Source organism: Gossypium hirsutum, chromosome D13 (genome assembly GCF_007990345.1).
Source record: "Gossypium hirsutum isolate 1008001.06 chromosome D13, Gossypium_hirsutum_v2.1, whole genome shotgun sequence".
NCBI classification, from domain to species: domain Eukaryota; kingdom Viridiplantae; phylum Streptophyta; class Magnoliopsida; order Malvales; family Malvaceae; genus Gossypium; species Gossypium hirsutum.
Window position 1 is genome coordinate 64414849 of NC_053449.1, and position 13299 is coordinate 64428147.

The 13299-nt window shown below is 28.9% G+C and overlaps 2 protein-coding genes across 2 annotated transcripts; one reads left to right on the plus strand and one right to left on the minus strand.

Moving 5' to 3' along the window:
• Window positions 1–2583: 2583 nt before the first annotated feature.
• On the plus strand, window positions 2584–7235 carry LOC107933851 (laccase-2). The gene is made up of 6 exons (XM_016866179.2): window positions 2584–2810; window positions 3513–3664; window positions 4069–4313; window positions 4410–4538; window positions 5363–6313; window positions 6863–7235. The coding sequence occupies exons 1-6, from the start codon at window positions 2685–2687 to the stop codon at window positions 6991–6993; spliced, it is 1734 nt and encodes a 577-aa protein (XP_016721668.2). The 5' UTR covers window positions 2584–2684; the 3' UTR covers window positions 6994–7235.
• Window positions 7236–7873: 638 nt separating this feature from the next.
• Window positions 7874–8403, minus strand: LOC121225365 (TBC1 domain family member 5 homolog B). The gene has a single exon (XM_041109658.1). The coding sequence runs from the start codon at window positions 8338–8340 to the stop codon at window positions 8008–8010; it is 333 nt and encodes a 110-aa protein (XP_040965592.1). The 5' UTR covers window positions 8341–8403; the 3' UTR covers window positions 7874–8007.
• Between the last annotated feature and the right edge of the window lie 4896 nt (window positions 8404–13299).

Sequence of the window (13299 nt, forward strand, 5' to 3'; positions counted from 1 at the left end):
TAAAATATATACGCACATTTACTAGGAAAAGGAACATAAGCATGAAGAAATCGCCATTATTAGTTTACTATACCATACTCTGAAGCAAGTAAAGTAGAGTTCTACAACTACAAATAGTATAACAGAAGAATCGCAGTTGGTGCAACCACAAATATATAGGTAAAACTATACTATTAGCCCCTGTATTATATGTAATCTAATCTCTGTATTACAATTTTGTCATTTTTAATCTCTGTATTTCTCAAATTTTAAAATTTTAGTCGTCATTTAGACGGTTAAATTTGTTAAGTCAAATTTTACTATTTTTTTAAATCTTATACAGCAAATATATTACTACATGTATAACGACATACCAACTTATTATTTTCACATAATACTCATAAAAAAATCATGTTATATGAACTAAAAATGATTGGAACGGAGACTAAATAATAGAATTTGACCTAACGAACTTAATTACTATGTTTGGGTCCGGATGAAAAAAGTACAAAGATTAAATTAATCAATTCTAAAAGTAAAACGATTAAAATTGATCAAATTAAAAATATAGACTAAATTTATTGCTTATATATAATACAAGGATTAATAACCGAATTTAACAAAAATTTATTATCCAAAATAAAGTTTGGTCATTGAACTATATTTATTCCATTAAAAAAAACCATTTTAGCCATAGATTTGAAGCTAAATTTGGTTTATACTTAATGTGTAAGATTGGGTTTAATGGGTTAGTTCATTTATAGTAAGACCTATGAAAGAAGTGAGTAATCATTTCATTTGTTGCTTAAAAGAAAGGTGGGTCAAAAGTCGTCTTCGCCTTAGCCTCATTTGAGTCCCAATTCACCAACCAAAATCCATATATGCATATATTTCCGAGTCAGGGTTTGATGAAAATGATATTTAATTATTTAATATAATAATTTACTGCTTTCTAGTTAGCCAAAAATAGATATAACATTTACTAAAAATTGGTACTTACAATAAATGCGATGCAGTCTTTATTAAATAACGTATAAGGTGAGCTTTTATTAAATGAGATCTTGTGGGATCCTTTTTAAATCACCGATTGCAGTTAAAAGATAGAAATAAGAAAATTGTAACCGTCTGATCAAGCCACGTCAAAAATTAAAAAATTGTACTAATGACCTAGAACTTGTTAAATCAATTACTGAGAATACATTGTTTTTCTCTAAAAATTAGTTTCTCTCCTTCGGTGTTGAAACGAGATGAATTGATTAAAACGTAAACACATATTTTTTAATGCAAAATCTACATTTATTTTAAGTTTATTGCCAATTGATGAGGGAGAATACAGTAACTCTATTTTTTTTTATCTATTTTGATCACCAAGAGTTAACTATAGAATTAGATCTTGTAATATATTCATTAAAAATTACGATAGACACGTTACGATAAAAAAATGTCCGTGAATATATACACACTAAATTATGTCATACTAAAATGTAACTTTGATTGGTATAATAAATTTAATGCTTCGAATAGCAAATCTCATAGTGTTATTATTGTTTTTAGATGATTTATTTCAACTTTAAATTAATTTTTATAAATTTTATATAAAATGTAAATTTTAAAAATACCCATTTATATATATAATTGTGATTACTATATATGTTGGATCAATTGAGATGCACATTGGTTGGGATGTTTGTTTCACTGTTTTCTTGGGTGGCAATGTAGAAGATATGAAGTATGATGATCTCTCTTTCACGGGCTCCATTAATCTTTGTAAGTAAAAAATAAAAATTATTTTATTAATCTCAGAAGCAAACTTTGGGATTTTGAGATCAGATTAGAAAAATGGAAATATTGTAATTTTCATTTGAGTCTTGGCTGTACATATATATATATATTTATACAAAATCTAATTTTACTCGTAATTTCTTCAAACCTTTAAATTAAAGAAAAAATGTGTTTAATCATATTCGAATCCACTAAGACTTCATCTGTTATTCCATTTTAATATATTAAAATGTACTGGTTATATATATATATATACACACGTATATATTATCCGAGTGAATATTTAATTTGAGATGTTAATTGAAGATTTAAATATAATTTCTTTATTACTTTCAATTGACTAATCTGTTTTTTTAGAGAGTTTACAGGTATAAATATAATGTAATTATAATATATTTGCGAGTAGAGTATAATCATAAATATATATTCGAGTAACTACAAACTAAAATAACCCAACACAAGACAAAAAGGGATTGAAAACCGAAATAATTTGAACAAAACCGACCCACTTATGACAACAACACAATGAAACTAGCTGTTTTAAGGCTTTAAAAAATGGTGAAATATTGTGTAGAAAGATAAGATAGATCGACGGGTATAACAAGAACTAAAAACAAACAATGATTAACATACTTTAATGATACTCGACAGTGAATAAAACTGGGTCCAATGTTTGGTAATCTTCTTGTTTTCGGTTCCAAAAAAAATATGTTCCCATTCTTATTACCTAATCAACCAAACACACACACACACACACACACACTACATACATTCTTTCTTCCGTCCCCCTATATATACATACATTTTTCTCCATGTTTTGTCATGAACAAACACACACACACGCATATATATATACACTCCAAAATTTAAACCCTAATAGCTTCGGGGGGGGGGAAACATAACGAGAGCTTTGTTTTTCCAACATGAGGTTTCCAGGTTTTTTGTCATCGGCAGTTACGGTTATCTTGTTTGTTGGTTGTTTCATGGCGGTTCCTGAGGTTGTCACTGCAAAACATGGCGGCGGGGTTACCAGACACTACAAGTTCAGCGTATGCTTCCATTGCTATGTATATGTATAATGTGTGTGTATATATATAATATTTTTGCATTGTTTACTATTATTTGTGAAGTCAAATATATTAGGGTAGACTACATTACCAGTCATTATTAACTCTTTTTTTGTCACTGAACTATAAAAAGTTACAAAATAGTCACCTAACTATTCAATATTGTTTTAATCTGGTCACCGGCCAGTTGGCTAAAACACCCGAAAATCCAAGATAGTTGAGTGACCAGAAAAGAAAAAAAGACCTAGCCGAGTGTCTACTAATTTAGTTTACCCTAATATATTAATGACATTGTTGAGGCAATACACTTTCAACAAGCTCGGTTATATTTTGATTGGTATTTTGTTTCTCAACTTTATCAAGAACCCTGATAGGTTCATAGAGTGAGGAAAGCCTTACAATATCTCAATAGACAAAAAACTTGTAATCCGAAGAGTTTACTCATGGTTTGATTCGACCCCATGAACTATGACATATAAAGCATGCTTCTTTGGTTTGCTATACACAAATTCTTTATTATAATGAACTATGACATATAAATGAACTATTTATTATAATGCCATACACAAATTCTTTGGTTTGCTATGGTTTTTGCTTATCCAAGCACTATTGTTAGGATTTTCGCAGAATTGAAAGACAATTTTGACAGAAGACAAGACATTACATATATACTTTTGGTTGCAGATAAGAATGAAGAATATTACACGATTGTGTCGTAGTAAGAGCATTGTTACAGTTAACGGCAAGTTCCCAGGGCCTCGTGTTGTTGCCAGAGAAGGAGACCGTTTGGTCGTTAAAGTAGTTAATCATGTTCCTAACAATATCTCCATTCATTGGTAAATATGAAAAGCCTTTGAATTTAATTGTAGTTAGGGCAAGTTAAAGGGATTGGCAAAATCATTTTAAACTAACTTAATTGAGTTTGCTCGAGTCAATTTGATTAAGTCGATTATAATAATTATAATAATAAAAGAGATTTTGTAGGCTGTTAAAATATGTTATATCGATAAATTGGATTTTCATAACGAATGTTATCAGCATAGATGTTGAAACCAAACTAGATTAATTGGTCAGATCAAGACTTGGCCAATATAATGATCTGGAATAAGCGAGAAAATCGGTTAACTCGCGAACCGGTATAAACCGATTGAGCGACAATAGAACTGAATTTTATTTTTTAAAACTTTATTATAAATTTTTAATAATTTATTTAATTAAAATTGAACAAACTTTTTCATAGGCATGGAATTAAGCAGCTTCGAAGCGGATGGGCAGATGGGCCTGCATATATCACACAATGCCCCATTCAAACAGGCCAGTCTTACGTTTACAACTTCACAATAACCGGACAAAGAGGAACTTTGTTCTGGCATGCTCACTTTTCATGGATGAGAGCTACTGTTTATGGCCCACTCATCATCCTCCCAAGGCGCAATGAATCTTATCCTTTCATTAAACCTTACAAAGAAGTCCCTATTTTGTTTGGTAAGCTGTATTGCAAGAAAATCACCATTTTATTTTTGTGTATACGGTGTTCGACGATTTGACTGAATGAGTTATTTTTGGCTTGTTGAACTATAGGTGAATGGTTTAATGCTGATACTGAAGCTGTTATCAATCAGTCACTTCAAACTGGTGCTGGCCCAAATGTTTCCGATGCCTACACTCTCAATGGTCTTCCAGGCCCATTGTATAATTGTTCTGGCAAAGGTATATCATATTCGGAATTAGAACCGTTTAAGGATCGAGTTATTAGTTTAAGCTTAGATATTTGTTGATATTTAGAGTATTTGAACAAAAATATTAAAAAAAAAACGAGAAAAATAAAAATTTAAGCACCTTTAGAATATGACTGAGGCACTAGCGTACTTCAATCGGACTCATTTTTTAAGTTTATACTATGTTATCTCTTTTTTATTTTCGTATATTATACAATTTATATTATATGAAAATTAACTATATTATACTATAATATGAATATAACTATAAATATAAATAAATATTTTAAATTTATGTTAAGAAATTTAATAAAAATATTAAATAAAAATGACTTTTTCTAAAAATATATTGTAGGTAGGTCTTAACTAGAAATATTCATGGGTTGGATTGGACCGAAGCTTGAGATCAAGCCATTCAAATGGCTCATTTTACTGTTTAAAAAAAATAATTTTCATTTAAATTTAATTATAAAATATTTTATATTAATATAAACTTTTTTATATTTATATTATTTTTAAATAAAAAATGTGCCGGACTGAGCCAACTCGAGATTGAAAAATTTAAGCCCAAGCATAAAGCAAATGGGCAATTTAGCCCATGAACATATCTAATCTTAATGGGCTTGAGTTAATTTTTAAACAGGCGAAATTTGAACCCATATCTAGAGTTCAGCTAAGCTTAGGCAACTATCTACAATATAAATATTATACATGGATTCGGTCCAAAAATACCTCTATTCGTAATTGTGTCCGTGTTTTTCTTTTTTGACATAAATTGTGTTTTGTATCGAGTTTTTAAGTTTTTTTTTTTGTCAGATACATATAAATTGAAGGTAAAGCCCGGAAAAACATATCTACTGAGGTTAATCAATGCTGCACTCAATGATGAACTATTCTTCAGCATTGCAAACCATAGTGTCACTGTCGTGGAAGCCGACGCAACGTACGTGAAACCGTTCGTGACCGACACATTAGTGATAGCACCGGGACAAACCACCAATGTGCTCCTAAAGACCAAATCGCCAGCCCCTGATGCCGCTTTCTATATGTTGGCTAGACCCTATTTCACCGGCATGGGCACAATCGACAACACAACCGTTGCTGGCATCCTCAAATACGAAAACCCAAAAAACCTGGAAAATGCTCCATTGTTTAAACCAAGCTTACCTGCCATCAATGCCACAAATGTTGTAGCCAATTTTTCGAACATGTTCAAAAGTTTAGCCACCAACAAGTTCCCTATCAATGTCCCACAAAAAGTGGACAAAAGGTTCTTTTTTACTGTTGGCCTTGGAACCAACCCTTGTCCTAAAAACCAAACATGTCAAGGACCAAATGGTACAAAATTTGCAGCTTCAATGAACAATATCTCCTTTGCACTCCCTACAACAGCTTTGTTACAATCCTATTTCTTTTCTAAAAACGGGGTTTTCACCGCCGATTTCCCGGATTCCCCTCTTCATCCATTTAATTACACCGGCACTCCGCCGAACAACACACACGTTATTAACGGTACCACTAAAGTTGAAGTGTTACCGTTCAATGCGAGCGTCGAAGTGATCATGCAGGACACTAGTATATTAGGTGCTGAGAGCCACCCTCTCCATCTCCATGGCTATAATTTCTATGTTGTTGGTCAAGGTTTTGGTAACTTTGATCCTAAAAATGATCCTTCAAAGTTCAACCTCGTAGATCCGGTTGAAAGAAACACCATTGGTGTCCCCTCCGGTGGTTGGGTCGCGATTCGGTTTCAAGCAGACAATCCCGGTAACGATTCTTATCATATAGTTCATAGTTGAATTATGGTTTTAGTCTCTTTAGTGCTTATACTTTAATTAAACATGATTTGATTTTTTACAAACATTTTAATTAATCAAAATAATTTAGCTTTTTCTTAAAAATTCTCTTTAAACGCAAAAATTCACATTAATATTTTAATCGGAATAGTAAATGATGTTAACTATTAGGATTAATTAATGATATTTTAAGAGTAAGACTAAATTCTGCGGAATTAAAGCATTGGAATTAAATTCTCAACTTGAACATAGTATAAGTAATAATAGGTTTAATTTCGGTTTTAATCCTTTTATTATGTTGAAATTTAATATTTAATCACTCTTCTTTAATTTGATATAATTTGATCCGATTTATAATGTTATTAGTAAGTCTAAACTAAAAAAACATATTAGTTGGCTGCCATTGAAAAGACGATATGAATTTTATTTTATTTCAATTCAACATTATGTTCAACCAATAATAAACTTACACGATTTTTTTTAAGAAACATCTCACATATATATATATATAATAATACAGGTGTTTGGCTGATGCACTGTCACTTTGATGTTCACTTGAGCTGGGGTTTAAGAATGGCATGGATAGTGTTGGACGGAAAACTTCCTAACCAGAAACTGCCGCCGCCGCCGTCGGATCTTCCCAAGTGTTAAAACTTTTTTGTCTCTTTGATGGGGACTTGAAAATATATCAATCTTGCCATATATATATATATATAATATGTACACATATAATTGTTTTGTTGTTGTCTTATAAAGCCAACATTGGCATTGAACATGGTTCTTTGCTGTTTGGAGAATCTATCACCAACACAAATGGTGAAGGTTTTGTATACTTTGTATGAGTTTCAATGCAGTTGTTGCGGCCATTAATAAATACTTTATTCTCAAAAAAATATCAATTTTTATAATTTTATGTTAATTAATCTGATAAAAATGTCATTTTTAAGAATAGTTAAAAAATTAAAATTCTCTGTAAAAAGTAAATGTATTAAATTCATAAAAATACAAATATGGAGATTAAATTCTAAATTATTAATAGTATAAGAACTTGGAGCAAATTTTTACTCTACAATTTGTCCCAAAAAATAATCAACCCAATAAAAAAGCATACATCACAAACTATATTAATTGAGATTAAAAGTTCAACACTTTGTTCTTAAATCAGTCCTTCAAGCTTTCTAATATCTTCACAGCAAACATATTTAGAACTAGGTATAGAGTATTTCCAATGTTAGCCAATGATGTCTATATATAGATGATATGTACATATATAAATGTATATATATGTTGTGTATATATATATATATGCAACAGCATGAAAGGAATCTCGGTCAACAATGCACAAACACACACACACACACAAAAAAAAACCATAGAAAACCTCATGATTCTGACTTCTGAGATCTGCTCTGTAATGACTCAAAACAAGAAAAAAAGATCAGAAAAAAAAAACTTGCTTGTTTAAAGATTCATAAATCTATTTGTTCATATAATCATTTTCTTACAAACTAAGAAAAACTTGTAGCTAACTTTCTGGTTTTTAATTACAAAAAAAGCTTGATTTGTTCTTTTTGATCCAATGGATATGAAATCATCCATTAGTTCAACACAAAACCAAAAAAAAAAAAAAAAACAACCTTCCCTACAGACCTATATATATATATATCAAGAATCTCCATGTTTATGCCAGCAAACAAGCATGGCGACACAACGCCTCATAATATAGAATCTAGCCTTTTGTTTTTTAGCTAAGTTACTGCATTTACGCGAAATGGAAGAGCTCTTTTGCGAACAACTTCGAGGCAATGACGATGAAGATGAAGAAGAACAAGGGTTCTTTTGTGAAGAGCTTCTAAGAAGGGATTCGGCAGTGGTGGCGGCGGCGGTGGTTGTTTTGGCTGAAAAACTCCTCGGCAGTGATGATGAGCGCTTTGAAGAACTATTATTAACTGATGACGAAGCTTCTTTCTTTGATGTTTTACAGTACTTGTCGTCCATGGAGAATATATATATATATATAAATAAGCTTCAATGGGGAGCACCAATGGCGTCACTGTTGTTAAAAGTGTTTGAATAATGATGAAGGTACGGTGGAAATGAATGAGAACGTGAGGAAGGAGATATCTGTGATTGTGAAACGATTTTCAGAGCAGCTGACAGTAGTGGGGCTATATGTTCTTACGTATCATATATATTATAAAGTTGACAAGGAAATAACAACTATTAGGCATATTACAGATTTAATAACTATATATAACACTTCATTCATGGGACTTAGTTTTGAGGATAGTCAAATTTTCAAAAATTTTAAAAATTTTCAAAAAAAAAAAAAAGAAATTTCCCAGAATTTTGGGAAAATTTTACGTAAAATTATGTTGAAATTCTAAAGTTGAGCCTTTAATCTTAATATTTAGGTTTAAGTTTCACTATTTATAGATTTATTTTTATTTTAAATTACTTTTTATAATTTTTTATAAAAATATTTAAAAACCCATAATAATATTTATTATTTTTAAATAAAATATATTTTAATATTTTTTCTAACTCAACTAATATTTAAAGTGTGAATTTGTGCTTGAATTCATAAATGTTTGTTTATTTTTTTTAACATTTAAAAGCGTGAATTCTATAGTTTCCTTAGCCCTTACGTCTGATTGTTGTATGGGGGAGTTCTGCATGTTCATACGTACCTTGTTTTGTTAACGTGGCTCGATACTATTGGTCAGTTAGTTCTTCAAGACTTGCGGATATAAATTAGATTTTATCCGACACAAATAATAAAAAATGTAAAAATAATTTTATATTTTTATGATTAAATATAAATAATTTTTTTATTATTTTTAAGTTCATTGAGATAAACTAGGCTCAATACAGCCATCCTTAATAAATCCCCCTAATAATAATAAAAATTTAATTTAATTCTTTAAAAATTATAAAGATATAGATTATTAAAATGATGAAATTACATTTTTATTATCGTAAAACTTACAATTTAATTTCGATCCCTTACAAAAAATTTCCGACCTTACCCGAGTTAGTAATTTGTATTAAATATATATTTATATAAAATCTATTCAACCAACCGGTCCCTTTCATAGGATCCTTTTATGTAAATTTATATTAATTTTATTTTTTTTATTTTTCAATTATAATAGTTAAAAATAAAAGCCATAAAATCATATATATATATATTGGAATTAGGAGCCACATGCCCATTCAAACATTTGGATCAGCAAAACAGAAGCTTGAAATTTTAAAATAAATTTATTTTTTTAAATAATTGTCTTTTTTTTTCAATATATATAAAAATTTTAAAATATTTCATCAAGGTGAATTGCTGACTCACCATGTGATGAAAATTTATTTGTTCGATGATGCTTCTTCTGGTATGGCACACCTTACGAAATATCCAATTTTGAGTGAATATTAAATGTAGATGTATTTTTATTTATATCTATACTCGAATATAAATCTAATACATATATTAAATATTGATAACGGTCGATTGAGTCTTAATTCAATTAGTATGAGCATTATTATTAATGCAGGAGGACATGGATTTAAGTGTGCTGAAGCGCATTGTCCTCCTATTTATTTGTTGAGAAGAAACTATGAATAATTTTAAGCATTGTATTAAAAAGAGAAACTAAAAGCCAATATGCTAACTTAGGTCAATTTGCAAGTCCAACTTTATTTCACTACTTAAAAATCATATGAATGATTTGAATAGAATTAACCCATTGATTAATAATTCGAGTAGAATTGGGCCGACCCGAATTTAAAGTGTTTTTTTTAGGTTTAATTTGAACTTGATTTTATTATTTAGGGTTTTGTTTTTGGTGTGAATTTGATTTGGTTCGATCGATATTTTTAAACTTTTTTAAACTTTTCATGATGATTTGGTTTGATTCGATTCGGTTTTTAATTTTAATATTATTTGATAAAATTTTAAAACCATTTCATAAATATTTTTAAAAATATTTTAGTAAAAAAATCAATCTCTTATATATTGTTTTTTAGATATATATAACTTTCAAATTATTTTCACCATATCAAATATAAAAATATTTATTTTTACATCTTATTAAAAAACCGATTCAGATAACTATAGTTTGTTAATATGTATTTCATAAACCGTCCAAATATCCTGGTTCGAATTAGTTTTCAATTTTTTTTAAACCCTATTTGTTTCATTGATTTTAGTCTAATGACCAAACATATACTTTTTTTTGCAAATTGCAACAATTTTCTATTCTTTTCCCATTAAACAATTACTAAAAACAAGAAAGAAAAAAAATGGGGAATCTGAAGAAACATTAATCAACATATAATTTTTATTGTTAAATGAGACAATTTGACTGGTCAATGCTTTTTAACAATGCAAATATATACATACATATATATATATGCATGTACTTTAAACCTTGCTTTCACATGTTTTCAAACCAATGTTTTGTTTTTTAAGGATTTATATTGTTTTTTTGAATTACAAGAAGAGGATAAAATCCTAATAAGAACGTGATTAGCGCGACTCGAATTCAACCCAAATAAGATTTATATATATTTTTTGAAGATAAGAAAAAAATTCGTAACATTTTATTGCAAAATTTAATCATAAAAGCAGTAAAAATATTTGTATGTTTAATAAAATTTAAATAAAATGATAATTTTTCGAGTCTGTTTGATTGGGTAAGACTAAATAATTAACCTTTCAACTACAAATATAATTAATATAATCTGAATAGCTATAATTATAATTGGCCATTACAATAAATAATCGAATTAAGCACCGGAATATTTTGCTTTTTTTCCTTTGTTTAGGTTAAGTTTAATTTGTAAGTAATTTTATTGTATTCATTGAAAATAAAATAAAATGTTAACCAACCCCAATTGATATATTAATATTTTTTAGAATTTTTAGAATTAAAACTAAAATGATAATTTTTGTAGAATGTTTCTTCCTTCCGGGAAGGGAGGATTAGGATTTAGGAAAAGCCTATTGCTTGCAGGTTTCTCCAGACCTTCGAGAAAAGCATAAAAAAAAAGGCTCAAATGGTACGATCCCTCTGTTACCCCAGAATGAAAGGGGCGATCTCGTAGTTCTTGGTTTGTGAAGATACGTTGTTAGGTGCTCCATTTTTTTTCCCATTGAGGTCAAACCTAAACCTGTGCTCGAGAGATAGCTATCCATATACTGATAAGGGGTATATGGATTATCGAGAAGAGAGGAGTCGTGGTGGTCCCCCCTGAACCGCCCAGATCCCACGAGTGAATAAAAAGTTAAATCTACATTGGATCTCACCTGAATTGCTCCATCTATCCTCCTGAGGAGAAATTTGTTTTCAAACTCAGATTAGACTTTCAATACTGAGCTAATGTCAAGAGTGATTAGAAAATTCAACAGGATGGGCGACTAAATTGAAAAAATTAACAGTTGGGTGACCAAAATTTCTTTTCTGTTTTAACTTGGTCCTTATTTTCTTTCCTTTTGTTTTACAAATTATATAAATTTCAATATTGGTCAAACATAGTGTAAGGATGGGTCAAAATGAAATCACATGGTGTGTTGTGGTTTCACTATTTATACAATGTTTATATTTTTTATTGATTGAATATATGTACATATTGTAAAAATTATTTAAATTTTAAATTACAATGAATATAAGTGTAGCATATTTTAATTTATTACACTGTTTATCGTATTAATTTAATGTTTTTTATTAATTCGTATTAAAATTTTAATATAATGTTCAAAGTTAATCTATTTAATTATCAAACACTTGGGATTTCCACATGGAAACATGTGACGTGCACAAGCATGGGCACCCTTCAAATTTTTATTTTATTTTATTTTGAAATAAAAAAAATTAAAATACATGAATATTCTAATATTTATGTGAATATATAATACTTTAAATATTACAAATAAATAAATTACTAAAATTTATTTTAAGTACACTTCAAAAATAGGTCAAAGATGCCATAAAATTATGTGGGAAACCTAACTCAATGTAAAATAAAGAAAAAAAACTTTCACATTTTCACATTGTTTGCTCCATGTTCACCTTGTTTTCTTTACATAAAAATATTCAAATATCCTAATTGAATCTTAGCTCGATCGGTTTGGGCATTATTATTAATGTAAGAGGACGTGAGTTCGAATGCGTTGAAATATATTATTTTTCTATTTATGGGTTGGGAAGAGGTGCTAGATAAGAGTAGATATGACCAGAATCTATAAACAACATTTAAAAAAAATTAGAACAAATTTTGAAAACGAGCAATCGGTTAATTCGATTTAAAAAATAAAAAATTTAATTTCAGTGAAAAATATCCAATAACCTACCAATCACGATATTATAAGTAAAATAATCAAATCGATTTAACATATCGATTCGATCAGTTATCTCGATTAATTAACTTAGTGGTAGCGGTAATTAAATTGGGTAGGAAAATATTTATAAATATATTTAAAAATTATAAATAAAAATCATTGAAATATACTTTTTAGGAATCAATTAAATCCGTGGACTCAGTTGTTCCATTTTGATTTTGGTATTTAGACCTAACATTGCTGCCAAATAATTGTTTTGATAATTTAGGCCCAAAATGTTCTAATAGTACACCAAGTTTTGGGTACAAATTTGATCCATTATCAAAATAAGATTAAAAGTTTAATTTTATTTAAAAATAAAAAAAATCTCAATTTATTCGTGTTGGATATGAATTATGTATTTAATATAGATGTTGGGATCAACCTGTATAAACAACAAAATAGAAAAAGTAAATAAGATCGAATACAAATATTTTACGTGGAAATTTCTTTGAAGAGGATAAAAACCACATGTAAAGAAGACTTTGGTTTTTCACTAAATGAGTAAACAAACAAGAGTACAATATAGAGAAACTAAACCTAAATGTACTAGACATACAAACTCAAACCCCGAAAAATAAAAC